This window comes from Ochotona curzoniae, unplaced genomic scaffold, assembly GCF_017591425.1.
Source record: "Ochotona curzoniae isolate NIBS_2020 unplaced genomic scaffold, NIBS_Ocur_1.0 scaffold_2587, whole genome shotgun sequence".
In the NCBI taxonomy this organism is placed as follows: domain Eukaryota; kingdom Metazoa; phylum Chordata; class Mammalia; order Lagomorpha; family Ochotonidae; genus Ochotona; species Ochotona curzoniae.
Window position 1 is genome coordinate 1,614,023 of NW_024467096.1, and position 27,842 is coordinate 1,641,864.

Below are 27,842 nucleotides of genomic sequence, written 5' to 3' on the forward strand. Positions count from 1 at the left end.
GCTTGGGGCTGAGGTGGCAGACGGTGAGTGAGCGCGGGCTGTGGAGGCACAGTGGGAGCGGGACAGGATAATGATGAATGGAGCAGCCGGACTTGGACACTTTGACCGTCGCGAGCGGGTTCTCAAACTAGGCGAGAGTTTTGAGAAGCACCCGCGCTGCGCCTTCCACACGGTGCGCTGTAAGTGGGGACGGCCCATTGGGGTGGGGAGGACAGAGGGACGTCCTGGGATGGGCGTGTGGAGCCTCAGAGTTCCTGTTCCCACCGCCCCTTCCCCATGCTCTGAGGATGGTAGGGTGGGGGAGATCAGCGGGATCCGGCGCGAGGGACAGGCAGGGGTAGGAGCCGGCGTCCCGCAGGTGTGGGTAAATACATCCTGGGTGCTTTCAACTGGGACCAGCAAGGTGATGAGGAGAGCTATGGACATTTGCAGGGGTGACAGGAGATTGACAAGACAGAAGGATTTTGCAGAGACGTGAGGAAAGTGGTAAGCGAAGAACGGAGGAGAACAACTGAGTTGATAGAGACAGGAAAGCCTGCAGGCCGCTGGTGGAGCGATGCTTTTGCTTTTCTTTGGGGGATTGGGAAATTCGGTGTAGTGTGTTCTTGGGAGGAGCTTCCCAGCAGCTCAATCATCTGTATCTCTTTGGGAACCTGAATTTCATTAAATGAGTGCGTCACTGCCTTCTTTATTTAGAGACTATTTCTCTGTAATTTCTGCTCTTTCATTCTCTGTCCTCTGAAACTATTTTTTAATAAACTTTTTTTATGTGATTAACAAATAGGTTAAAAGGGGAGGGGAGGAAGCTGTTTTTGCTTTAACAGTCGAGTGACTCCAGAAAAATAGAGCATCTGTGATTTTTCATGTAGAACGTTTTATATTTTTTGCATAATGGCCTTCATAGCATTCTGCGTTGGGAGCGAAACTGTGACATCATTGAATCATAAACCGTCATTTTTCTGTGGCAACATTGTGCAGTAGGTATTTTTTTTCACTTTTTCCCCTGCCTAGATCTCTTGTCTCATCATTTCACCTTCTCATCATTTCACCTTCTCATTCTGTCTGTTTCTAGAGACCTGTATCATTTTTTTATTCTGGAATGTCCATGATGCAATAAAAATGCCCAGTTGGAGCTGACAGTCTCCAAAGCTTACTCAGGTTTTGGTTAATCTAGTAAATCCGAGTAAAGATAGGAAGAATGAATGGGTGGCTCTAACCCTCCAAGGATATATTTACATTGCCTAAAAGCGTTTTTTTTTTTTTTAAATTCATATGCAATTGATCAAATCAGTGGGCGAGCTGAAACAGGTGTGCCTTGTTTATTTCCATTCTTTAGCACACGCCACCACCCAGAGCCCCGTGGTGAGATAGCCCTGCTGTGCTGGCTGTGGAGTTTCTCTTTTCAGTTTCATTTTCAAAAGTGTAATGGGATTCTTATTTCTCCACACCTTTTTGTTTCAAATACTCTCTAGACTTAATTTTCCAATTTGCAAAGTTTATGATTATAAACTAGCTTTGCTGCTAGTTGTGGAGGGAACCAGCAGATGGAAATATCTTTTTGTCTCTCTCTCTCTCTTTATCTACTACTCTGCCTTTCTAATAAATAAATATTAAACACACACACACACACACACACACAAATAAGGGGTGGAAATGATAGAATAGTAAATCTGATATTATTCAGAGAAAGTGTACCTCATTTAAAAAAACAGTATAATATGAAATAAAGTGATATGTGTAAGGGGCAATTACGTGTATCTAATATACTGAATGTTAGTTTTCACCGTATATGTGTGTGAGAGACTTTGGGAACATTCTGTAAGAGCTCAGCCTCACTTTTAGGTGTAAATTGGTGATAATAATACAATAATACATTTCAGGGTTTTTGTAAGAATAAATACGTAGGAATAAACAACATTCATGTTGTTTGGCACATAGTAGAAATTAAATGTAGTCACTGTTAGCTCTGAAGAGTTACGTTCAAACGGGTCTTTGAAATTAAGACTTTGATAAAACGTTTATCAGGACTTAGCAGTAAAAACTATCAACAAGATAGTCTGGCTGGCTTCTTCTCAGAAGCACCCTAGAGTTAAATGACAACTGTATCTGCTCTTTCATCCCTGTCACTAAGGTGTTGGTGGTCAGAAAGCCATGGAGTTACTCTAGGATATCACTTCTTTTAGGAAAGTTTATTTTCTTTTTAAAAAGGTTTATTTATTTGAAAGGCAGAGTTACAGAGAGAGAGAGATCTTCCATCTGTTAGTTCACTCTCCATAAGACTGCAACAGTAACAGCTGACCTGCAGCTGTATCTGGGTCTTCCATGTGAGTGCAGGGGCCCCACGGCTTGGCCCATTCTTCTGCTGTCTTCTCAGGCACATTAGCAGGAAGCTAGATCAAAAGTGGAGCAGTCAGAATTTGAAACATTGCTCATATGGGTTGCAAGTGGTGGCTTAAGATGCTGTTGCACATCAGCAGCCCCAAGGATACTGTTTCCAATGCTTTACATATCTATCATGAAAAATTCTTTATTGTAAAATATTTTTCTAAGACTTTAAAGAAATATATGCATATATATTGTTTGCAGGCATAGTTACAAGGAGATAGGGAGAGACTGCAGTCTTCCATTTACTAATGTGTTCTCCGAATGTCTGCAACAGCCAGGACTAGTCTAGGCCAAAGTCAAGAGTCTGAAATTCCATTCATGTCTTCCACATGGGTGGCAGGTGCTGCCTTCCCAGGCACGTGAGCAGAGAGCTGGATCAGACATAGAACAGCCAGAACTGGAATCTGAGATGCTGGCATTATAAGCAGCAGCTTATCTTGCTGTGCCACATGTCAGTCCCTATTGTAAAATATTAGTAATAAGTGTGTTAGTAACAGCAGAAGTGCAGTGCTAGTGAAAAGTACAAACACAGTATACAATGCCTGTCTTGGGGTACTGACGCTCTTAAATAAATTAATCTGGGGCACAAGAAAACAAATATTTTATACTAAAATCATCCCATTTATATTTAAAATAGGTTTGGAGGAGGATTAGAGAAGCATGATCAATATGAACCAAAGTAAATTGTGGGTTCTTTATATATCTCTTATATTAAATGTTCTTGTGCTAGAAACAAAATGATGGGAAAAGTAAAGTATAAGGTACTCTCCCCAAAGGACATATCCAATAGGACCTGTCCACGAAGAGGTAAATGATATGAGGTAATGTATGTTATGTTTTTATGAGTGGTATAGCAAATGCTGTAAGTGTAGAGAAGAATTTTACTTTCTGGAGTGTAGGGAAAGGCAGCATCCAGAACAAAAGCTTCAGGGCAGAGGGTCATTGAAACAGGATTTAGAATCTGAGAGTGATAGCACAGAGAACATCAGGAATAGCCATAGGTATGCTGATGGTTTAGTCGACTAAAAAGTAGTGACGAGATGTTCTGCATAAAGGAGATAACTTAAACAAATAAGCAAAACCTTGAAGGAGAGTTAAAGTTAGAAAGTTGAGAGCCAGCAAAGTCCATCACTGAGGGCATTCACATAGAACATGATGATAACTTTAGTGGAAGGTTTTTAAGTGTCCATTACTTTGCATACATCCCTATAAAATGATCTTGGTGCTCACTTTTAGGGTCACAAATGAAATTTGCTAGCTATCATGGCTTTCTCTCTCTCTTCCTCCCTCCCTCTCTCCCTCCCTTCATCCTCTCCCCTCCCCCCACCGCCTCCCACCCTCTGTCATTCTTTCTCTGTGTCTTGCTGTAACTGAATTTTGTGCTTCCTTATCCTAGTTTTAGTTTTATGATCTGGGGCAAGGAGTTTATTTCTTACACTCTCATTTCCCTTAAGATCCTTAAGATAGGGACATTTCCTGCTTTACACAGTTGTTCGGACAGACTACAAGATGCAGTGATTAGGAAAAACTTGAGATCAATTAGTCTATGATAACTGTTATTGTTCTGTTTTCTGTTTGAGTTGATTCTCTTAGATTTTTCTGGTTTCACTTCTGTTTTTACATTGTTTTTATACTATGGTATTTAAATTCAGTTCTATTTTTTTCTTTAGTCTTTCATCAGTTAATGCTAATGAATGCTTGTTTCCCTTGTTTGAGCATCCAAAATGTAGCACCTTAATTATATCTTTCATCTTTCTTACTTAGCACTACTAACAAACTTCTTAATGTATTTTTTTTCCTAGTGTATTTTCAATCTAATCTGCATTATTTTATTCCTCCAGTGTGCCTCTTGGGATACGTGTGAATCAGCTGTATCACATTTTGTTCATTGCCTGTGTGATTTTTTACATCCGTGTGTTATAGTCTAGAAATAAGCATTAAAATGGTTTCTTTATACATTGAGTTTTAGGTTAAAGCAGCATGAAGAATAAACTATATTATAAATAATATTTATATGAATTGTTTATATTCATTAACATTTATGTTTGAGGATTAGAGGACTAGATTTCATTTATTTTTAATTTCTATTTTTTTAAGGATTAAATATGAAGTATTAACTATGATATCAGATACATGATAGGTGTTCCATAATTGTCATGAGAAAGCAGGGCCAGCCATTGTTTATTAATAGCAATAATTTGGTGAACATTGAAAGGATCTCCTTTTCCCAAATCTGCCCATTATGGTTCACTAAGTTTCACTAATAAGTAATTACTTTGGATTTAGATTTTTGCCTTTGGGAATTTTTTTTGTTGGTTTGTAAATATAAAATGAATACTCTTGGGGCAAGAGTAATGGCTGGAAGGGGTAGGGGACAAGGCTAATAATGTATTGATTGATCTACTTGCTGGTTATACACCATTTTGTGAAAGTTCTAAATGCTTATTTGTGTTCTATGTGGAATGTATACCATGTTTTAGTAAAGCATTCCTTTAAAAAAATAACTGTCTAGGGTCCGGTGGCGTGCCCTAGCAGCTAAAGTCCTCACATTGCATGCACCAGGATCCCATCTGAGTGCTGGTTCTATCCCAGCAGCCCTGCTTCCCATCCAGCTCCCTGCTTGCGGCCTGGGAAAGCAGCCAAGGATGGCCCAAGGCCTTGGGATCCTGCACCCATGGGAGACCTGGAGGAAGTTCCTGGCTTCTGGCTTCAGATCAGTGTAGCTCTTGCCATTGTGGTCACTTGGGGAGTGAATCTTCAGATAGAAGATCTTCCTCTCTGTCTCTCCTCGTTTCTGTGTATCTGACTTTGCAATAAAAATAAGTAAATCTTTTAAAAAAGTAACCGTCTAAAGAATCATATATCAAAATCCATCTTCTAGTTTACTCCCTAAATGTCCGTAATGGCCAGAACTGGGCCAGGCCAAAGCTGGGACCCCGGAACTCAATTCAGGTCTCCCACTTGGGAGGAAGAAGCTCAAATCCTTGGACCATCTTCTGCTACCTTCCTAAGCACATTAGGAGCAAAATCAGAAGTGGAACAGCCAGGATTCAAACCAGCATGCATATAGACATGACAAGCAGCCACTTAACCCACTGTGCCATGATGTTAGCCCTTGATATGTATTATTTTTGAATGGATTTCATATCTTACATTTTTGTTGTTGTTGTTAAGGACCTCTGGGGATTTAAAAAAAAATGCTTATTTATTTTTATATGCTTGAAAGGAAGCAGTAGGGGCAAGAAAGAGAAATCTTCCATTCACTGCTTTACTCCCCAAGTGGCAATGACAGAGAGTGGTAGGCCAGATTGAAGCCAGGAGCCAGAAACTCCAGCAGCATCTCCCATGCACTTGAGCCATACTGTATGGCTTTCCCAGGCACATTAACAGAAAGCTGAATGAGAAATGGAGGTGCCAAAGCTATAACCAGTATTCTGAGATATTAGCAAACTAAGCAATGACTTTACCCCCTGTACCCTAACACCCACCTCAGCTCTACGAGTGTTTAAGTTTGTTTGACAAGATGCAGTTCTCTCCAAATGATAGGTTTTAATGGCATTATTTTTACTGCACTTTAATTCAAAATTAAAATATATCTAAAGTTTTTTGGAATGGCAGATCTGGTTAAGTTTGTCCATCCTTTAGTGGTGTGTTTATCCACGAAAAGCTCCAATTGTTAGACCTAGGTCAGTGTTTAAGTTTACCCACTGATACATAAAAGAAATCTTCAAAAAGTTCATATGGGGAAAACATATTTAACAAAAACTGTGCCTGGATTTCAAACTTTATTTTTTTAAAGATTTTTTTTTTAATTTTTATTTTTTTTATTGGAAAGGCAGATATACAGAGAGGAGAGACAGAGAGGAAGATCTTCCCTCCAATGATTCACTCCCCAAGTGAGCGCGACGGCTGGAACTGAGCCAATCTGAAGCCAGGAGCCTCTTCCAGGTCTCCCACGTGGGTGCAGGGTCCCAAAGCTTTGGGCCGTCCTTGACTGCTTTCCCGGGCCACAGGCAGGGAGCTGGATGGGTAGTGGAGTTGCCAGGATAGAACCGGCGCCCATATGGGATCCCGGGGCGTGCAAGGCAAGGACCTTAACCACTGCGCCACTGCGCCGGGCCCCAAATTTTTTTACACCAAAATAAATTTATGTTTAATTCTATTTTGTCATGAACTTTTTGAAGTGCTCCAGTATTTTCTAAGCATCCATTCATTTTGTTATGCCAGACAGCAGACGAGTGGTGGTAGATAAAAAATGTGGTATACGAAACAAATTTATTGGAGAAAATAATGAATTTTCTGAAAATTGAAAATGTCTTATCTTGCTCAATTTTTCATCAAGTTATAAAAATACTGGCATTGTTTACTTTCCAATAGTAGAATATCTTGTTTACTTTTCAATAGTAGAATATCTTAGTGCCATTTCTCTTGATATAACAGGATTATGCCATAGCAAATCAAAATTATACCATAGCAAATCAAAATATATTTGAATAACTATGCATGTGCCACTATGGTAATATCAACAGGGTGTGCCCAGGGATAAAGTGAGAGACAAAAACTTTTTTAGGTGTCAAATTAATAAAGGGTCAAATATATAATGCAAATTAGTTTGAACTTCATTCTGTAACTCAGACAGGCAATTTTATCATCTGTCAAGAGCAAATTTTTCTTTCTTCTGGGCACTGCAATACTATTTTAGTTTAAAGATATTTCTTTTTTCTTGGAATTTATGCATTTAAGCTGGATTATATTTTGTTGATTAATACAGAGACTTTTCTAAACCTTTTTAATTTTTGGCTTTTGAAGACTTAAAACTGTGAAATATACTTGTATTTCTGATATCCAGGTATGATTTATAAAGTCAGTACGCATATCTAATTTTAGATGACTTCAAACCTGCTTCTATTGACACTTCCCGTGAAGGAGACCTTGAAGTCGGCCAAGGCGAACAGGTGACCATAACTCTGCCAAATATAGAGGTAAGTTTCTTATATACAAACTAGAGGAATTTTTTGGTATAATTTCCACTGAATTTAAGTGAAAGTAATTGTGCAATTCATGTATAATTGTAATGGTAAGTTATAGAAATGAGTAAGCCCCACAAAACAAAACAAAAACTTCATGTTTTAAACTATTTGTGAGTAGAACAATCTTCAACTGCTTTAATAATAATAGGTATCAAATTTAATACTGGTAAATATTTAATAAGTTTGAAGAACTGTCATAGCAAGTCACATGAAAAAAATGGAGATCTGAACAGATATTATTAAATGGCAAGTCACAACTTTGACCGTATCCCTTGCTCTCTAGTCCTAATATATTGCAGCCGACAGACATATAGACCTCTAGTTTTGTAAGTTAGAACATATACAAAATTCTGTGCAAGCAAGTTAAGTGGAAACACACTACCCAATGGAATCTTGGAACACTTCACAAAGCAAACAGAATCTGAGCCAAGCCCTTGGGACAGAGTGCTCTGGGTAAACAGAACAGCATTGGAATGGCTCTTGTGCAGAAAAAATAAGGAATTTGTGGGAAAAATAACTTTATGTAGTAAATCACTGTATGGTGAAAGTGATTTGCAGGAATGGAAACAGAAAAGGAAGGCTGAGGGCAGATTGTGTGTCATGTAGATTTTAGTCTTTACGCTATAGACATTTGAGAACCATTGGAAGTTTTTAAGGAAGCTGGCATGGTGGTACAGTAGATTAAGCCACCACTTGCGATGCTGAAGAGCCTTCAGTTAAGCAGCAGGAACCACTAACCTTGTCTCTGGCTATAATAGTACTGATCAATGATGACTGGTTTAAAGTTACCACGCGAGTAGAGATTCTCATTCTGATTAATAAACCTTTTCATTCACCTATATCCTACTTTACTATAGAGTTATCATGTGCTATATGTTTCGTTAGGGTTTCAACTGAAATTCCCTTTTTTTAAAATTTAAGATTTACTTGTTTTTATTGGAAAGTCAGATGCACAGAGAGAAGGAAAGACAGAGGAAAAGATCTTCTATCCACTGGTTCACTCCCCAAGTGACTACAACAATCAGAGCTGCACCGATCTGAAGCCAGGAGCCCTGTGCCTCTTCTGTGTCTCCCACGTGGGTGCAGGGTCCCAAGGCTAATATATATATGATAGAATGCCGAAAGAGAAGTAAACCAAGGCAATGAAAGGAGGGAAATCAGCAGGATACACTGAGTTTGAAGATGAGTTCAAAATTACATGATTGAAGGGCAGAACGAAAGCTGAGAGAAAGGAAAGACAGTGGAGCAGGCATTCAGCTCAGCAGTGGAGACATTGTCCGGGGTGCTTGCATTCCCTAACAGAATTCCTGGGTTCAAGTGCAAGGTCTATTTTCCATTCCAGGTTCCTGGTTATGCATACTCCAGGAGGTAGCAGGTGTTGACTCAAGTACTTCGGTCCCTGCGACCAACTCGGAAGACCTAGATTGAATTCCCATATTAAGAGACTTTGAGTTCTCAGGCTTTGGCCCAGCCCAATCCCACTGGTGAGGGCATCTGGAGGCTGAACTAGCAGTTGAGGAATTACTCTGTGTGTGTCTCTGAGCCTTTAAACAAACAAACAAACAAACAAGCAAAAATATGGATTTGTTGGATTTGATGTGCAGTGAATCAAAAATATTTGAAGAACTATGTATGTGCCACTATGGTCACATCAAAGGGGTGCACCTGGGGAAAAAGTGAGAAAAAATTTTAGGAGTCAAGTTAATAAAGGGCCAAATATATAATGCAGATTAGTTTGAACTTTATTCTGTAACTCATTTAGACAGGTAGTTTTATCACCTGTCAAGGGCACTTTTTTTTCCTGCTAGGTGCATAGTCCTTGAACAACCATGAATAAAAGTGGAATTTCATTCTCCAATTAATTTTGTGGAGGTTTTTCCTCTTGATTTAAATAACTTATCTAAAGGATTAGGGTAAGGCCTGGTGTGTTGGCTAAATGGGTAAATCCTTACCTTGCAAGTACCAGATCCCATATGAGTGCTAGTTCATTTCCCAGCTGCTCCACTTCCTTCCATCCTGCTCCCTACTTGTGGCCCAGGAAAGCAGCAGGACAGCCCAAAGTCTTGGGATCCCGCACCCACAGGAGACACCCAGAACAAGCTCCTGGCTTCAGATTGGCTCAGCTCTGCCCATTACAACTAGTTGCCCATTCAACCAGTAGATGGAAGATCTTTTTCTTTCTCCTTCTTTTCATAAATCTGATCTGCCTTTCCAATAAAAATAAATAAATCTTAAAAAGGAGTAGGATATTTCCTTTTCTTCAGAATCCTTAATTCTGTGAATGCTTTGTAAAGAAGGCAAGGCAAAGAAAGCTCCTGCCTGCTGATTCATTCCCCAGAAACCTGCCAGGGCCAGCAGGGCCAAAGTCAGGAGCCAGGAGCTCACTCCAGGCCCACAGGAATCCACTGACCTGAGCCCCCTGCATCCCAGGGTCTGCATTAGCAGCAAGCTGGAGTCAGGAACCAGGCACCCCCAACATGCTGGCCCATGGCTTAACAACCAGGCCTAAACACTCCGCCACAAACTCTTTGAAGTACTCTTGTAAACTCTCATTCTTAAACTTTGTGGTTTTTATCCTAAATACCATCCAATGTTAATGTTGCCACCATTGCTTTTTATTTGTATGTTCATGGAATCTTTGTCTTTTGTACTGATATTTTGTCTCAAGTATATCTTTTGTCAACAGAATATACTGTTTCACTTTTTGCCCAATTTGAAATTTTCCATTTTGATTAGGAGAATTTTATCCATTTAGTCTTTTCACATCAGTTTGATGTTTGTATGTTTGATCTTCATGACCATCATTGATTGTGTCCTCTTTGTTCGTTTTACCAAGCATCTTTTCATTCTTTTTCTTTTCTTCTTTATTTATTACTCTTGCTACTTTAGAAACATTATTGTGCCTTTCTGTTCCTCTATTGATTACTTTCTTTTCCTGGTATATATAATAATGCATACAGTTTTCTGCTATAACAAAGGTGCTGAGTTTCTCCACTGTTAGTCTACCCTGCTCCACTGTTTGTCTAACCTGCTCACACCCCCAGTGGCTTTTTTTTTTTCATTCGTTACGCTGACCATCCCTTCCTCCTCAGCCAAGCAGGTTTTGCTAAGATATCATGTTATGTTGCAGATTATCTTCATGTCATGACTCCCTATTTAGCTGTCACTTTATGTACTCTCAGTTTATACTTAACTATTTAAAATGAAGTATATATAAATAGCCAGATTCCTTTGCTCACTACTTTTTCTTGTTCATACCAATAAACAGAAGATTTTGTTCAAATTAATTTGTTATATGATTAAGAGTCCTTTCTCTGTTCTTTCCCTGGTAATGTATGCTTTCAGTTATTTTATAAAATCAGGTCATAGTATTGAACACAGAAATTATACGAGGCAAGGATAACTTATGGTCTTTGTAATTACCTTTATAACTAGTTGCCTTTCTTGGGATACAGAATAAGGGTATGGGTGGGAATGGAAATTTGAAAGTTAGGAATGGTTTTCAATTTAGGGAGGGATAATATAAAACAAATTCATGTTCAGATGTTGAAGGAAAGGATTATCTGTGACCTATGATCAGAAATTTTTCACATTTCATATTTTAAGGATCCTAGTACTTCTTGAGGCAATAAGTGCAATTCTTAAAAATTAATGATTCGGGCCCGGCGCGGTGGCGCAAGTGGTTAAAGGTCCTCGCCTTGCACGCCCGGGATCCCATATGGGCGCCGGTTCTAATCCCGGCAGCCCCGCTTCCCTTCCAGCTCCCTGCCTGTGGCCCGGGAAAGCAGTCGAGGACAGCCCAAAGCTTTGGGACCCTGCACCCGCGTGGGAGACCCAGAAGAGGCTCCTGGCTTCGGATCGGCATAGTATCGGCCCGTTGCGCTCACTTGGGGAGTGAATCATCGGACGGAAGATCTTCCTCTCTGTCTCTCCTCTCTGTATATCCGCCTTTCCAATGAAAAAATAATAAAAATAAATCTTTAAAAAAAAAAAAAAAAAATTAATGATTCAGTTCTTAAATCTTCAAACACTCAGGTACAATAATTCATTGCAGTTTCGAAATGTATTTTATTCTAAGGTAGCATACGAAGTGATTGTACCTATCTCTTAACTGTAATTTGGAATTCTTAGGTTACTATTTTGGGTTATCTCACTTGCTTGTTTTTCAGCTAAGACATCTGAAAAATGTATGTACCAGCCAAGTAGACAGTTTGTTTTGTCTTGATCATGCTCCTAGCTCACCAGCCTAGACATGTCCTCATCCATACAGTATGCGTTCCTATTTTCTGCAATCCACTGGAGTCTTAGAAATAAGCAATTAAAAGAAGAAGAAATGAGAAAGAAAAATCTGTGCTTTCGCTTTTGTCATTTTCTCTCCATGTTTCTCAGAAACTGCTAACCGTCCCCTGTTTATGACAGTCTCAGTTCCCCAGATGTAGCTCCTACTTCACCTAGTGGTCATGTGGCAAATCTCTAGTGTGAAAGAAGCTAACAGTCACTAGAGAGAAAAGAAAAGAGGAATATGTATGTAGAAATAGATTATCATTAAATATCTGGATTTTAAAAATTATTTGTTATATGAGAATAGTGTAATGAATACCCATATGCCTATCATTGATAAATCATTTCCCTACTACTTTTTTCCACCATAAGTTAAAGCAAATCCCAAATATTATTATACCATTTAATAGCTTTATTTATGCATCTGTAACTAATAAAAACATCTTGGTTTTCATTCTGAGTTCCCAGATATCATCATTCCTAATAGAATTAAAGTGATACTTAATGTTTACATCTTCACGATGGTTTCAAACAAGTGTTTTTACAGAAATTTGTCTGTAAAATATCCTAACCAGAATCCAAATAACATCCTTGCATTGTATTTGATATTGTATTTATTGCCTCATTTATTCTAAAATAAATGCCATTGATTTGTTAAGGGAACCAAGTTAGAATTATTGCCATCTGGTATTATTTAACTTGTGCATCTACTCCCCATAGTTCCCTATCAACTGATAATGATTGAACTAAAAGTTTGATAGGAGTTGGCTTCTTTTTTTTGGAATTTTTGTTTGTTGGTAAGAGTATTTTATGAATGTTGCTGTGCACTTCTTTCTATTTTTTAAAGATTATTTGACAGAAGAGAGAGACAGACCAAATGAATATTTCTTTGCTGGTTCACTCTGTGAATATCTGCAACAGCAGGGCTGGACCAGGCTGAAGGCAAGAGCCAGAAATTCTACTCTGGTTTCTCATGTAGGTAGCAGGAACTCAAGCACTTGAGCCTTTATCTGCTGGTTACCAGGTGCATTCGCAGGAAGCTGGGTCTGAAGAGAGGCCAGGACCTCAACGTTGGATGCAGGCATCTGAAGCAGCACCTTAATTTGCTGTGTCACAACACTTACCCACTATACTTCCTTTTTTAAAAAGATTTGTTTTCTTTATTTTAAAGGTAGAGTGACAGACAATGACAGAAATAGAGAGATCTTCATGTAGCCATCCACTCCCCAACTGCCTGCAGAAGTTGTGACTGGGCCTTGCTGGAGTCACGAACTCAGGTCTCCTTCCCACTTGGGTGGCAGGAAACTGAGCGCTTAAACCACTCTGGGTGAAATCAACAAGAAGTTGGATGAGTGTTAGTGAAGGGAGTCAAACCCAGACATTCCAATATGGATTTCAAGAGTCAAGCACTGTCCTAACTGCTGCGTCATATACCCGCCCTATATCAATGACATCATAAAGAATATAATGTCTTGTTGTTTTCCTGTTTTAAAAAGCTTGTTTATGTTTATTATTTCATTGTTTGAGAGGCAGGGACATAGAGATAGACAACAGAGAGAGCTCCCATCTGCTGACAGACTCATCTGGTACTCACAACAACTGGTGGGGCAGGGGCAGAGCAAAGCTGGGAGCAGAAAATCAGTCCAGGCTTTGCACGTAAGAGACAGGAATCTGACTACGGGAACTGTCGCTGCTGCCTCAAGTCAGAATCTGCATTTGCAGCAAGTCAGAATCAGGAGCTGGCTTCAAATCCAGCAATCTGAAGTGGGCTGCAGATACTATAACTTAACCACTAGGCCAAATATCTGCCCCTGCCTTACTTTTGATAATGCTAAAAATTAATCAGTGGGTTCAGTGTCACAGATATTCCTTGCTAACATTTATTTTCCTTAATCAGCATAGGGAGGTACCAATTTAAGAAAATTACAGTTTATAGAAATTAAACTTATGTAGCCAATAAGGAAGAAGAGAAATACTTGTGTTTCCTTATTTGTAAAATGTATTGATTGATATTAAATACCAATTGCCCATTATGGAGCAGTGAAACAGATCTTTACTGGCTCAGGTAAGTACTTCCGCTTTTCCCCTTGCTCAGTGACAATGGCATTGAGATCTCAGCTTTTTCCACTATCTGTGTCTTTTTTACAACACTCTTTTTGGTCTTGGAGTAGTACAGTTAGATAGCTTTAGGTAACTTGAACATAATATGAAGTAAGACATACAGTACTAGAAGAACTCAATGGTCATCCCAACTGAATTTCTATAGTAACTTAAAGTAATGTTAACTAACTTTTAAAACAGGGTTCAACTCCACCAGTAACTGTTTTCAAAGGTTCAAAGAAACCTTACTTAAAAGAATGCATTTTGATTATTAACCATGATACTGGAGAATGTCGGCTAGAAAAACTCAGCAGCAACATCACTGTAAAAAAAACAAGGTATGTGATTAAATGAAATTATTTTTTTTTTAAGCAACACATACATTTCTAAGGAAAGGTCAGGGTAAAAAATTATTGTGTTAAATCAGATTATCCAGGTTATTTCTCTGTCACAAAAATGTTTTAATTTTTTTAAGTTAAAATTTAATGAAGATCCTTATGCAAAAGATTTTACTGCTTTATTCTCTGATAGGTAAAGGTTTGTTTTGCTTCTGAATGCTTTCCATCTCTGTGGTTGTACCTTTTATTTTACTGTAGATGCTTTGATAGAACTAGACTGAAAGAAGCCATTATATACTCTCCAGAAATAATTTCATCTTCAACAGTAAACATTTATTGAGCACCTAGAATATGTAAGGCACTAGAAAAAGGAAGAATTGCTATACAGATACTAACCTCAAAGCTTCTGCCTTTTAACTGGATTGACAATAAAGCCTTCTCAAGTAGGTCATACATTACTTACCATGTAACATGAGGGCACTTGTTCCAAGAGCAAGTACAGGCAAATAGTGCTGGAACATTCAGGGAGGCTTTAAGATGCTGTGCTATGTGGAGGTAAAACTCCTAAGAATTACTCTGGGTGCTGCTTAAAAATAAGAGCTCCCAAGTATAATTGCAAATCCAAAAAAGAATCTTGCAGCTCTATCGTTTAATTCCCCTCCCCAACTTCCACTACTCCCAATGATTCTTACTTGTAGGAAAATTTAAGAAATGCCAGTTTAATAGATCAAAAATGCTTTTAGGATGTGAGGTTTGAAGGCATGCATACATTTGATTTATTCGGGACCAATGAACAAGGTTTGTTCGAACAGGGAAGAGGTTTGGTTTCTGTACCTGTGTGTAAGTATTGGAAAGTTGGAGATGCTGATAGTGGGTTAGAGTTAAGCAGGTAAAGGTAGGTTAATGCCTTCAATATTAACTAAAAAGGCAAGACATCTTGCTGGTTGTGGTTATATATTAAAATAATTCTAACCAAAGATTGGCATGTTTACAGTTTTGCTTCAAACATTAACCCAGCAAAATAAAATGAAACAATGTGGGAAACAGAAAGATATATAAAGCAGAATTTTTGAGAGTAGACATGAAAATGAGGCTCTAAACACTTTCTGAAGGAAACAATGAGAGCCTTTAGGTACTGGAAATAAAAGAGGGAGAAGTTAAGTTCAATTTTGTTAGATAGTATTTTCTAAAAAATTTATGAATATCTTTTACAAACATGTCTAATGGAAAATCTGGAATTGTTCTTAATTTAACAGAACTGATCATTTCAGAAGTTAGGGAATAAATTGCTCCTATCATGCACATAGGTTTTCTGTATTATTGTTGTCCTAGGTGATTTTATTATCAGTTCAATCTGTGCAGTCTTTTGTTCTCATTTGAATCCCTCAGCAGACTTACACCTGATGCTTCATAAAAGTTTACTTTAGAAAATGTACAGAGAAATGTAACTTAAAACTAGGTGTATTTTGATGCAAAAGTTCAATGCAAAGAATTTTTTCATAATATGTGCAATATGCATATACTGAAAACAACTATGCAAGGATTTCAAAAATTGTTTTGCACCAAAATTCATGCCTTTAGTTCCATTTTTCATAGACTTTTTGAAGTAGCATTGAATAGCAAATAATAAATGCTATTAAATGATGAAATAATGTTTTACTTTTTGAATGTCATTTCAAAGATCTCTAGGAAAAAGATAAATGGTCAATTTCAGTTGTAAGTTAAAATGGTTGTTAACTTGATCTTTAATATTGATTGCAGAGTTGAAGGAAGCAGTAAAATTCAGTATCGCATGGAGCAGCATCAGCAACAAATGCGGAATTCAACTAGGACTCCCACTCTTACAAAACATTCTCCACCTGAGGATCCGCCTGAAGATCCACCTGAGGATCCGCCTGAGGATGAGGTATCCCCAGCATCTTCAATGGACGATATTGAAAAGGGTAAAATCTGAGTGTCTATTCTGCCTGCCCCTTTACAAGAGATAATTAAGAAATTTTATGTGAGTTTCTCATTTTAATTGCCAGTAGGATTATAGATTTTAATGAGAACAAAATTTCTGTAACAATGCATTTCTCTTGGGCAAGGCAAAGTTTATGGTTTACAGTATTATATAAGTAAGATTATATCCAAGAAGATATTTTTGCATCTTTTTTTGTCGTGATTCAGGACAAAAATGTCACTGTTGAATTGTAACTGGAGTTTTATATTTTGTAGCTGTGATAATTCTTACTTACTTGTTTACTTTGTGTTTCCATAGCTAGATTGTAGATATCTAAGATGCCACCATATTAGGGAATTGAGGATATATAGTAAACAGAAGCAACAGCTAAATTCTGTTGAATATTTGTGTAATTTTAACACAAAGGCATTTCTGGGTTGGTAAAATCCTTTTGAAAAAAAAGAAAACTTAAATCTCAGTATTTGTTTCCTAACTACAGTTAAGGTACTGAAAAGGGAGCCCATAGTTTCCAAAGTATATTTACATGCATATTTTGCATTCATAATATGCACATAGTTTTCCAAATCTACTCACCCCTTCCAGGCTTAGTATGATATTCATCCTCTAATGGACTAGTAAGCCCTATACAGTAAGGAGTGCATAAGCCCAATGTCTTATTGATACAAAATATCTTAAATTTTATTTATCTAGTTATTTGAAAATATTATAGGGAATATTTAAAAATTTTTTATTAACATAAAGAGAACAGATTTTATGCATTCCAAAGACATAGTTCTTGAAAGACAGCCCCATCCCACAATCTCCCCACCAGTGCCCGTTTTCCCTTTCCCTCTCTTCATCAGGTTTTGCAAACACATAATTTTAATCCACTCTGTACTCACATGGTTAGAATCAGTTTTTGTTCTTAAATCACCTTTTCAAATTTATGTGTAACAGTTCTAGTTATTTTTGTAGTTTAATTTTTTATGTTTGCTCTTTGAGCTATTTAAGAAAAGGAGAGCCTTAGAGTCCCTTCCTTTATGCTGAGACACCACATACCTGTAGGTGCCACAAAGGAAGATAATGCCATATATTGAGTATTTGCAGTCTTGAAAGTACTGTGCCTCACTGCAGAACCCTGTGTCCCATCAGAAGTGCCTACTGGACAGCAGGCACCTACAGTTGGAATCCCACCATGACCTGTACCTAGCCTGGGAAAACTGTTCTTTTCCACTTACCTCTCAGATCCCCTCCAGCCCTGCCACCCTAGGATTCCTCTTTCCCATTAAAAGACATCTTGAAGGAGGAAACACTGCTGTAACAGCTTGTTACTAGGAGACACATTCTGACTCTCTGCTTCAGTGACCCCAAAAAAAGGCAGGAAGAGGCAATTTTTTTTTTGGTAGAGATTTATTTATTTTTATTGTGTAGTCAGATATACAGAGAGAAGGAAAGAGAGAGAAAGATCTTCCATCCGATGATTCACTCCCCAAGTGGCTGCAACAGCCGATGCTATGCCGATCCGAAGCCAGGAGCCAGGAACCTCTTCTGGGTGTCCCACACAGATGCAGCGTCCCAAGGCTTTGGGCCGTCCTCTATTGCTTTCCCAGGCCACAAGCAGGGAGCTGGATGGGAAGCGAGGCCGCCGGGATCAGAACCAGCACCCAAACGGGATCCCAGCATGGTCAAGGCGAGGACTTCAGCTGCTAGGCCACTGCACTGGGCCCATGAAGCACTCTTTGAAAAAATTATTTGAATGGGAGAGTGAGAGGAGAGAGAGGGAGATCTTCCATCCGCTGGTTCATTTTCCAGATGGCCACAGCGACTGGTCTGAGCCATTCTGAAGCCAGGAACCTGACACTCCATTTGGGTCTCCCATGAAGTACAGGGGTCTGAAAACTGGGACCATCTTCCACTGCTTTCCCAGTCACATTAACAAGAACTGAATTGGAAGTGGAGCTTGAGGTGGCACCCATTTGGGATGCTGGCAATGTAGATTGTGGTTTAATGCACTGTGCCGCAACGCCAGCCCTGGAAGCAGTCTTGATTCTCTCAGGCTAGACATTCCCTTTTCCCACATCTTGGCACTGGAGTTCTCTGCCTGGTGAAGTCCTCTCTTTCCTCTATGTTGTACCAGCAAGGAACAGCACAGACTGTTACTGTTAAAGATTTGCTAAGAAGACCAAGACAATGCTAGAACGTGGGTAGAATCAGTAAACATGCCCAATTATACAATTTGACGAATCTGAAAACTTGAGATATGTGAAAAAATGACAAAAAAAAATATTGGTGTCATTGCAATCTCAGAATAGAGTGAAGCTGGGACTAAAAGGATATTTAAACAAATAATGCCTGAAAATTAATATGGTGGCATTGTAGACATCTATGATCTAGCTATAGAAACACGGAGTAAGTTTGATGGGAGAGATTAACATATAGATTCAAGAAGCTAAACAAATCCCCGATAGGATAAACTCAAAGAAATCCGTACCAAGATACATTGTAATGAAATTTCTAAAGACTGAAGACAAAAAAAAAAAAAGGTTGACCACAATAGACAAAGGTCACAGTGTCTATCAGACAAAATCAGACTTCTGATCTGGAACCCAGATGCTTAAAAAAATGGTAAACACAAATCCTATAAATGCCAAAATAATTCTTCAGTGATGAAGGGAAAGAGCCTCTTTTATAAAGTAAAACAAAGAATTTGTTGCTAGAAGACCACCCTTAAATACTGAAAGTTATTAGAAAGTTATTCTAGCAGAAGAAAAAAAAATCCATGTTAAAAGAAGCTATCTTGGAATCTCAGGAAAGGAGAAAGGACAACGGAAAAAATATACACAAAAAATTACAACAGATTATGGTTTTCTTCATTACTTTTCTAGATTATGAGACCATTGAAACAGAATGACAGCATCTTCTGACTTATCAGATAATGGTATTCAAAAATAAATGGAGACAAAATGTCCTAAATGGAAGTGAGGTTTTTACTCCTATTCAAAATGGTAAAGCATTGGTATGGCAAATGTACCTCTGGGAAAACCAGAAGCAACTAATAGGAATATGCAAATTGATGGCTTCTAAAATACCATAAATATATTAGCATGAAATTCTAAAATGATTATGTAACCCACAGAATGAAAAAGATAAACAGAAGTGAAATACGGAAGAAGCAATCAGAAAGCAAGTATTAAAATGTCACACTTAAATCCTAACATGTCAGTAGTTATCTTACTCATAAGTGATCTACATAAACCAATTGAAAGTAGAAACTGACAGTTCCTTTAAAATACATTGACAAGTGTATAAGAAACTAATGTACAAGTTGCTTGAAAGTAGAACAGAAACTATGAGTGGGTCTTCAAGAAGTTCACACAGAGTGTATATTAAAAAAAAAAGCTATGCAGGCATTTCAAGAATTTTTATACCAAAATATGCTTATCTTCTAATTCTATCTTTTATAATTTTTGGAGCACTCATATGAAGCATTAATTTAAAAAAGCATATATGGCTGTATTGGTATCTGATAAACCAGACCTCAGAGTAAAACAGATTACAGTGGCACCTTGATAATCAAGTTAGTGTGTGAGGAAGACAAATGTACACACACCCAGCAATAGAACTGCCGTGCTTAAAGCAGAAAAAAAAAAGAAAGAAAACTATAAAAATCCAGTTATGCTTGGGTGGTCATCACCTCATCACTTAGCAACTAGTTGAACTACTGGATAAAAATCAAAGATATTAAAAACTCTGAGTAAAACAGCAGGATTTGATTTGAATGAATATATGTATCTAAAGCACTATATTCAACAGCCAGGTGCACCCTTTCTTTTTTCAGGTGTCTATTGCACATTCGCCGAGATTAACCATATCCTAGGCTATAAATCAAATCTCAATGAAGTTGTAAAAGCTGAAGTCATACAGATTGTGTTCTCTGACCATACTCAAAGTTATAGATATGTAAATTCATTTAGCTATGCGTTTTACTCCATGTAAGTAAAGTATTAAACAGAAACGATCTGACTGAAGAATATACCAAGCAACTAATACAAAGAACTTGATTTGACATATGAAGTTCATTGAGTGATTAATTTGATGTAATCTGATAGCAGAAAGAGAGCTAATATATCTGCATTAGAGAAAATGAGGGACTGGGCTAGAAATTGCAAACTAACTCAGATTGGCTGTCTACTAAGTTACTATCAAATGGAAATGTGTCGTGGCTGGCATTATAACACAGCCGGTTGAGGGGCCACTTGTGATGCTGGTATCTCAGGTTGGTACTCTGGTTGTGATCCAGCTGTTCCACCCATGATCCAGCTCCCTGTGCCTGGGAAGGCAACAGATGATGATGCAAATACTTGAGCCTCTTCAATCTATATGTGAGATCCAGATGGAGTTGCATAATTGTAACAGTCAGGCCCACTCCCAGATGTTGCCATTTGAGGAGATAAAAGATCTCTTTTTCTCTTCGTTAGCCCCATCACTCTACCTTTCAATTAAATAAATAAATGTTATTGCAATATACTAACCAAATAAACTGTTAAATGTTTTGAAATTACTTAGTTTATTTATTTATTTGGCAGGCAAAGTCAGAGAGGGAGAGACAGAGATCTTTCATTTGCTGGTTCACCCTCCAGGGTCTGGCCAGGCCAAAGCCAGGAACCCAGCACTCCTTCTGGGTCTCCCGTGCTGATGGCAGGAACCCTACACTGCACTTCAGCAGGGAACCTGATCAGAAGCAGAACTGGAACTTGAACTGAAAGTCTGATGTGGGATGCCAGCATCGCAGGAATGACTTAACTCACTGTGCCAGAATACTGGCTCCTGATTTAAAATTTTTACTCAGCTGTTCAATATTTTAAATTCCCATTCAGGAGGCAGGGGTAAACCTAAGTAAATGTGTTCCATCAAATTGTTTTGGGAGCAGGGAGGAGCAGTGCAGCGTTGGCATCCCATATGGGTACTGGCTCGTGTCCCAGCTACTCCATTTCCAATCTGGCTCCCTGCCTCTGGCCTGGGGAAAGTGGCAGAGGATGGCTCAAGTCCTTGGGTCCCTGTGCCTATGTGGAAGACTTAGAAGAAGCTCCTGACTCCTGGTCTCAGGTCGGCTGAGCTCTGGACCTTGTGGCAATTTTGGGAGTGAACCATTGCATTCAAGATCTGTGTCTCTCCTCGTCTCTGTACTTGTTTCAAATAACAATAAAATTTTTAAAGATTTTTATTCTTTATTGGAAAGTCAGAATTACAAAGAGAAGAAGAGACAGAGAAAGATCCACCATGCACTGAATTGCTCCCCCAGTGGCTACAAAGGCTGGAACTGAACCGATCCAAAGCCAGGAATCAGGAGCTTCTTCCGGGTCTCCCACACAGGTGCAGGGTCCCAACACCTTCAGCTGTTCTCTACTGCTTTCCCAGGCCACAAGCAGAACTAAATAAATAAATCAAACGAAAGTGTGGTTTAGATTTAGAAATGGCTCATCATTATTTTCATAGTTTCATCATTGAAGTATTGACTGATGGTAGAGAAGTGTTTTTTTTTTTTAATGAATTGATTCAGATGCTATATATTTGGTCTTTGTTTATTCTTGAGCAACAGTTTCTTTGAAGCTAGTATATTCAGATTGTCTTTATTCAGCGTCTCTGTGCATTTCTGTGTTCTTTACAGAGCTGAAAGCAGAAGCTAGTCTAGTAGACCAGATGAGTAGTTGTGAGAGTTCATCTGATTCCAGAAGCTCATCATCTTCCAGCAGTGAGGATAGCTCTAGTGACTCCGAAGATGAAGAGTGCAAATCCTCTTCGTCTGAACCAGGGAGTTATGTCTCCGAACATCCTGCCATGTCCACCGTACCACAGTACAGAATGCAAGAAGTGGACGCGGACCATAACAGATTACCTGACAGCAGTGGCCTTCTGATGAATACCTTACGTAAGTATACATAAGCATAGCTAGTTGGAGAAGCAAGAATTCACAGCGGAGCCATATAGATCATGTTCTAAAACTAGGTACAGGAGAAGATTCCCATTTTAGGTATTTGGCACTGTTAACCACTACCTTTTCATTGAATTAAGTGAGAATACACATCACAGCTAGAAGACACTCTTCCTTAGGGAAGGCACGAGCTCTCCAGTAAGGTGAGCAAAGCAATGAAACCGCCTTTTCTCATTGAGGAGAGACTGTTCGAGGGGTTCTCTTCCTTCCAGGTTTCTGTTGCTGATCTGAGTTCATTATTGCCTATCAAATTGTTTATTTAAGTCTTAAAAATTATATGTACCTCTCCAACTGGCTAATTATTAACATTAGTAAGCATTAAGAGAGGGTTTAGTACCTAAGAAGTGCTTACTGCTTTTACTAAGCAGCTCATATTCCAAGGCTATTCTCATATATTCAGAATTTGGCTCAAAGATGAAAAGTATCATGAGTGAAAATTCAAAAACTGGAAAGCTGGCTGGAGAAAAGTTGAAAGGTTTTTTTCTTCAAATTTATGATCTTAGCAACTTAAATAAGTATTTGTTAACATTAATTATATAGTTGAGAGAGATACATGCCCATGTGGGTCTCTAAATAGGGTGGGGAGGGTCAAGGTATGGAGGAAGCTGGTTGGAACACATGTTTTAATATTTTTTTTTCCTCCTGTGTCCCAAGGAGAGGAGAGGGAGCAACTCCTTGATATCAAACTATGTCAGTACCCGGGGATAGGGGAAAAGATCATTTGATGACATCTTAGAGAGCCTGTTGTGGGGTAGAGTATTCCAAGGGTATTACTTGAGTAAGTTACGATAGTTCTGAGAAGTTGTTGATTTCATTACGCCAAGGCTGGGAAAATCTTTCCAAGGTCTATTGGCTGACCAAATCCACCTTAGTGCATCCACAGGCACAAGGACATGCTGAAAAGTGTGGCCAAGATAGTAGTCCAAACTGTTCTGCTTTCCATCCTGTGATGAGGTACTTGACGCCCTCTGCTGGCCTAGTTGAGCTGGCTGCCGTTTCCCCCATGTGCGTCTCCGCATGCTGACCAATGCACAGACATGAGGAGGACCAGTCCTGACATAGGCATTTCAAGGTTGGACTAAATATATTGTGATTTTGCCTGGGCCCTTGGTTTAGATCTTACCAACTATTTTGAGAATCCCCCAAGAAACCTCACCTGGGGTGACCTCAGACTTGACTCATGTGTGCCAACCAGTGCACACTCAGGTTCGGGTCATCACTTGAACCAGACAACACAAATACTGGTGGATGCAGCTGCCTGATCCGTTTCACCCTCAGACCCATCTCTCATGTGAACTGATGGGGGCTGAGAGTCCAGCCCAGCTCATCACAGGCCTGATCTTCATGCACATCAGCATGAAGGGGGTGCCGTGGCCTGTTGGGGCAATCTCCAAAACTCCTACCAGACCCTCCTCCAACCCTGCTTTTTTGCAGGTACTGGCATTTGCTGCAGCCTTGTGCAGTCCATCCTGCACTGGCATGTACTGCTGCCTTTCTCAGCTCAGTCCACTGCCAGCCCCAACTCCCACGCTCACTAGATAAAGCTTAATCCTAGTGGAGGAGTGACCACAGTTTCCCTGCCAGACCCACTCCTAGCTCCAGATCCTGTGCCCACAGGTACTGTGGTCCAGCCTGACATGACTTGCACCTAGTACTGGTACTTGCCAGTGGGTGCTACCCCGGCTGGCCTGCCTCCATTCTGGCTTTTGTATGCACCAGCCTGACCCACCCCCAGACCCAGCTCTTAGGCTCACCAATAGAAGCAGTGGCCCAACAAGAGAGTCCCCAAAGTTCCCCTACCAGACCCATTTGTAGCTCCAGGTCTTGAATGTGCCAGCCGATGCTGCTGCCCAGTTTGAGACATACTCCCAGTCTCAGCATTTGCCATAGGTGCTGCAGTTCAACCCAACCCCAGTCCCAGCTATCTTTGCCAGGCACAACAGCCTAGCCCAGCCTGGCTCTGTCATGCCAATATATGCTTTAGACTGGGCCAGACCTAGCTCACACATATGCTAACAGGTGCTGTAGCCCATCCTAACCTGCCCTGCCTTGCCCTGCCCCAGCCCCAGTCTCATGCTCACCAGTAGGAGCTGCAGCCTAGGAGAAGAGTTCCCAAAGTTCCCCTATCAGGCCCACTCCCCGACTCAAATCTCACATGTGCCGGTGGGTGCTGCTACCCAGACTGACATGGCCAGATCCCAGTCCTGGCACTCACTGATGGGTACTGTGGTGAAACCTGACTGGCGCATGCTCATTCCAACTATCACTGGTGGTGCTATAGCCTAGCCTAGCCTGGTCAACCCTGACCTGGCTCTCATGTGAATTGGCAGGTGCCATGGCTTATCCCAACATGTACAACACCCAATTTTGGCTCTCATGAGTGCCACCATGTGCTGGAGCCTAGCCCAGGTTGGCTGCCCCCAGACCCAGACCACCTGCATGCCCAGGGGTGCTGCAGTCTTGCTCAGTCTGATTCACCCCATCACTGGCTCTCACACTCTACAGTGAGAGCTGCAGCCTAACAGGGGAGTCTCCAAAGTTCTCCTATCGAGCACAGTCCCAGCCCTGATTCTTGTACCTGCTGGTTTTTAACCCAGCCTGGCATGGCCCACCACAGTCTCAGTTCTCATTGATAGGTGTTGGAGCCTAGCCTAGCTGGGCATGGGTCACACCCTTTCTTGGCTCTCTCATACTTATGCAAAATGTTCACAATAAGCAAATACATAGGAGAAAGTAGTTTCATAGTTACTAGGAGCAAGAAGAATTGGAAATAAGGAGTGCTGATTTATTTACAGTATCTTCCTGGAGTGATGAAAATGTATAAAACTTAGTTATAATGGCTTTACAACTTAGAATAATGGTGAAAATCACTGAATTGTATACTTTACAAGGATTAATTTTATGATATATGAATTAAGATATATCTTATTAAAACTTCTCAAAAATATGAGAAAATTTTAACCGTGTGAATTTACTATCCAAATGCCAGAGTCCAGCTCCAGCTGAGTTCAGAACTCTAGAAGGGTGCGTGGATGAGGTGTAGAGAGGAAAGAAAGACAGACCACTAGGATTACATGATCATAATGGACAATGTGGGAAAGCTGTCTGCGTTATTTATACAAAATCAGTCAAACTCTGGCTCAGACTTTTTACGTCATGGTCAAGTTGGGAATTTCTAAGGATAATTTTGCCATTAGTTTTACCTAGAAACAATAGAAGTTCCTGCTACAATTCTTATCCTACAACTCAATCTTGCATCACAAAGAAAAGGAATGAGGAAAGAATGAAAGCCTAAATGTAGGTCCCTTGATTAACATAAGGTCAATGGGGACAGCCAAGACAGTAGGAATAATAGAAGACCCCTTTGCAAGATGCTATCACCCACACTAACCTCCAAGCTCACACTGAGCAAAGGGCCAGCCTCACAGTAGCAAACAAATGCCTGGATGGATTAGAATTCTTGCGCAGGATGGTCCCGTGGAGCTGCATTCAGGTGCTTGTAGAGACGTCCACCAGGGGGGCCCTGCCAAACAGCGGGAAGTTCCTTGCGGCCCTGCCTGCAATGGAACAACACTCTTCACCCCTTCGTGTCCCCTACATCCACTGCACAGACCCCAACATGCAAAAGATTTCATTCAATCCCATAGCTTCAAAACAAAAACAAAACAAAACAAAAACCCGAGTCTAGTCAGTGACTCCCAAATCTTTAATTAGTTCCAATCTCTGCCTTGGGCTCCAGACTTGCATATCCAATTGCCTACATGTTATATACTTGGATGTTTACTAGGTTTCTCAAATGTACTGCACTGAATATTGAATTTACAACTTTTCATCCACAATGTTGTTCCTTCTGTATCTGCACCCTCATCAAAGATGAGCACCATTTATGCATTGTGTGCACCAGAAACCTTTCTTTTGGTTTTAAATCCAGTGCTACAGATATCCTTATAAACTCTGTCTTCAGTGAACTGTACTGTTTACTACTACCACTGGACCACCTAAGTCAAAACCCATTTTTGTGTGTGAGAGAAAGAACTTGACTCAACTCCTCTCCTGCTCCTGTGTTCCTTCCATGCCAAGTAGCATGCTATTCATGATTAACATTGGGTTCAAGTGAGATATCTACTTAAAAGTTTCCCATGAATTCCCATTATGTTTCAAACAAAATTCAGAATTTTTGCCATGACCTTCTTCATACCTTTCTGATTTCATTTGCTGCCAGTCTTCTCCTCATCCTTTCAACTACAGCCACAATGACCTTCTTGCAAGTCAGAGAACACAGCTAGCCTGCTGCTACCTCAGGGCATGTGCACTTGCTATGCCCCTGGCCTAGACACTCCACTCCCTCTATTTTTTATCTCTGCTTCTCTCTCTGAGTGCCATCCTTTAACAAGGCTTACCCAACCACTCCTTCTAAAATAGCACCTCCCACGACTATCTCAGTAATCACATTAACTTTTCCAGAGTACTTATTCCTAGTTGGCATTATGTTGTATATTTGTTTTGTTAACTGTCTTTCTCTATGGAAATATAAGCTTCAGGACGAATTACAAAGCACACAGATTAATTACAAAGCAATCAATGAGTTATTAACATGTATTCATTAATGATTTTGATTGCACTTTCAGTGATTGAAAACTTAACATGACATTCTTCATGTAAAATGATAGTCTGATTTCTAAACTAGTTTCTAGGCTTGGTTTTTTTTTTTTTTTAAGATTTATTTATTTTATTAGAAAGTCAGATATACAGAGAGGAAGATCTGCCATCTGTTGATTCACTCCCCAAGCGGCCGCAGTGGCCTGAGCTGTGCCGATCTGAAGCTAGGAGCCTGGTACCTCTTCCAGGTCTCCCACACGGGTGCAAGGTCCCAAGGCTTTGGGCTGTCCTTGACTGCTTTCCTAGGCCATAAGCAGGGAGCTGGATAGGAAGTGGGGCTGCTGGGATTAGAACTGTTACCCATATGGGATCCCAGTGCATGTAAGGTAGAGACTCTAAACGCTAAGCTACCATGCCGGACATAAACTAATTTCTGTTATTCATCAATAGTAAGTCAGTTGTGTGAAGAAAAGGGTGATACTGGTATGTGAAAAACTAAGATACTAAAACTATGCTGAAGTTTGGTGTATAAATTTTCTATTTAATATTTGAGCTACTAATTGTGTGACTAGTTATGGGGTAATCAATAATCTGTTATAAAATGTTATCTAAAAAGAATCACCTTTGGTGTTATATTTTGTGTAATATTTATGGCATATCAATATGAAAAATAAATATGTAATCACAGTTTCATGATCTTTTTTAGGAAATGATTTGCAGCTAAGTGAATCAGGAAGCGACAGTGATGACTGAAGAAATATGTTACTGTAATATTTAAAGTTTATATGCATCTGGTTTATTTTATACTGAGAATAAAAATTCCTGAGACGAAGGAAAATGTTTTTGATTTTGATAAAAGAAATAAATTTGATTCTAAATTTTCCCTTGATGTTGTTTATTTAACCTTTTATTGGGTACCAACATTTCCACACGTTGTTATCTTTATTTGCTGGCTAAAGTTTAATAGATTTAAAAAAAAAAACAGGTTCAGAAGTTGGGTAACTTGTGACATATATTGTTGGCTAACAGATGGCAGAGTAGATATTATAGACTCTTCAGTTCAGTGTTGTGTTTTACCACATGGTTGTCTGCAGTTGTACAGTGTAAAAGGCTGTTGGTTTATGATAAATGTTATAAATCCATTTTCATAGAAATTAGGATTGCCCCTATTTTAA

General features: G+C 39.5%; 1 protein-coding gene across 1 annotated transcript; it reads left to right on the forward strand.

Moving 5' to 3' along the window:
- Nucleotides 1-27,550, forward strand: EAF2 (ELL associated factor 2). The gene is made up of 6 exons (XM_041002921.1): nt 1-179; nt 7,273-7,367; nt 13,998-14,134; nt 15,896-16,077; nt 21,745-22,005; nt 27,374-27,550. Exons 1-6 carry the CDS (start codon nt 71-73, stop codon nt 27,418-27,420), a joined length of 831 nt encoding a protein of 276 aa, XP_040858855.1. The 5' UTR covers nt 1-70; the 3' UTR covers nt 27,421-27,550.
- The last annotated feature ends 292 nt before the right edge of the window (nt 27,551-27,842 follow it).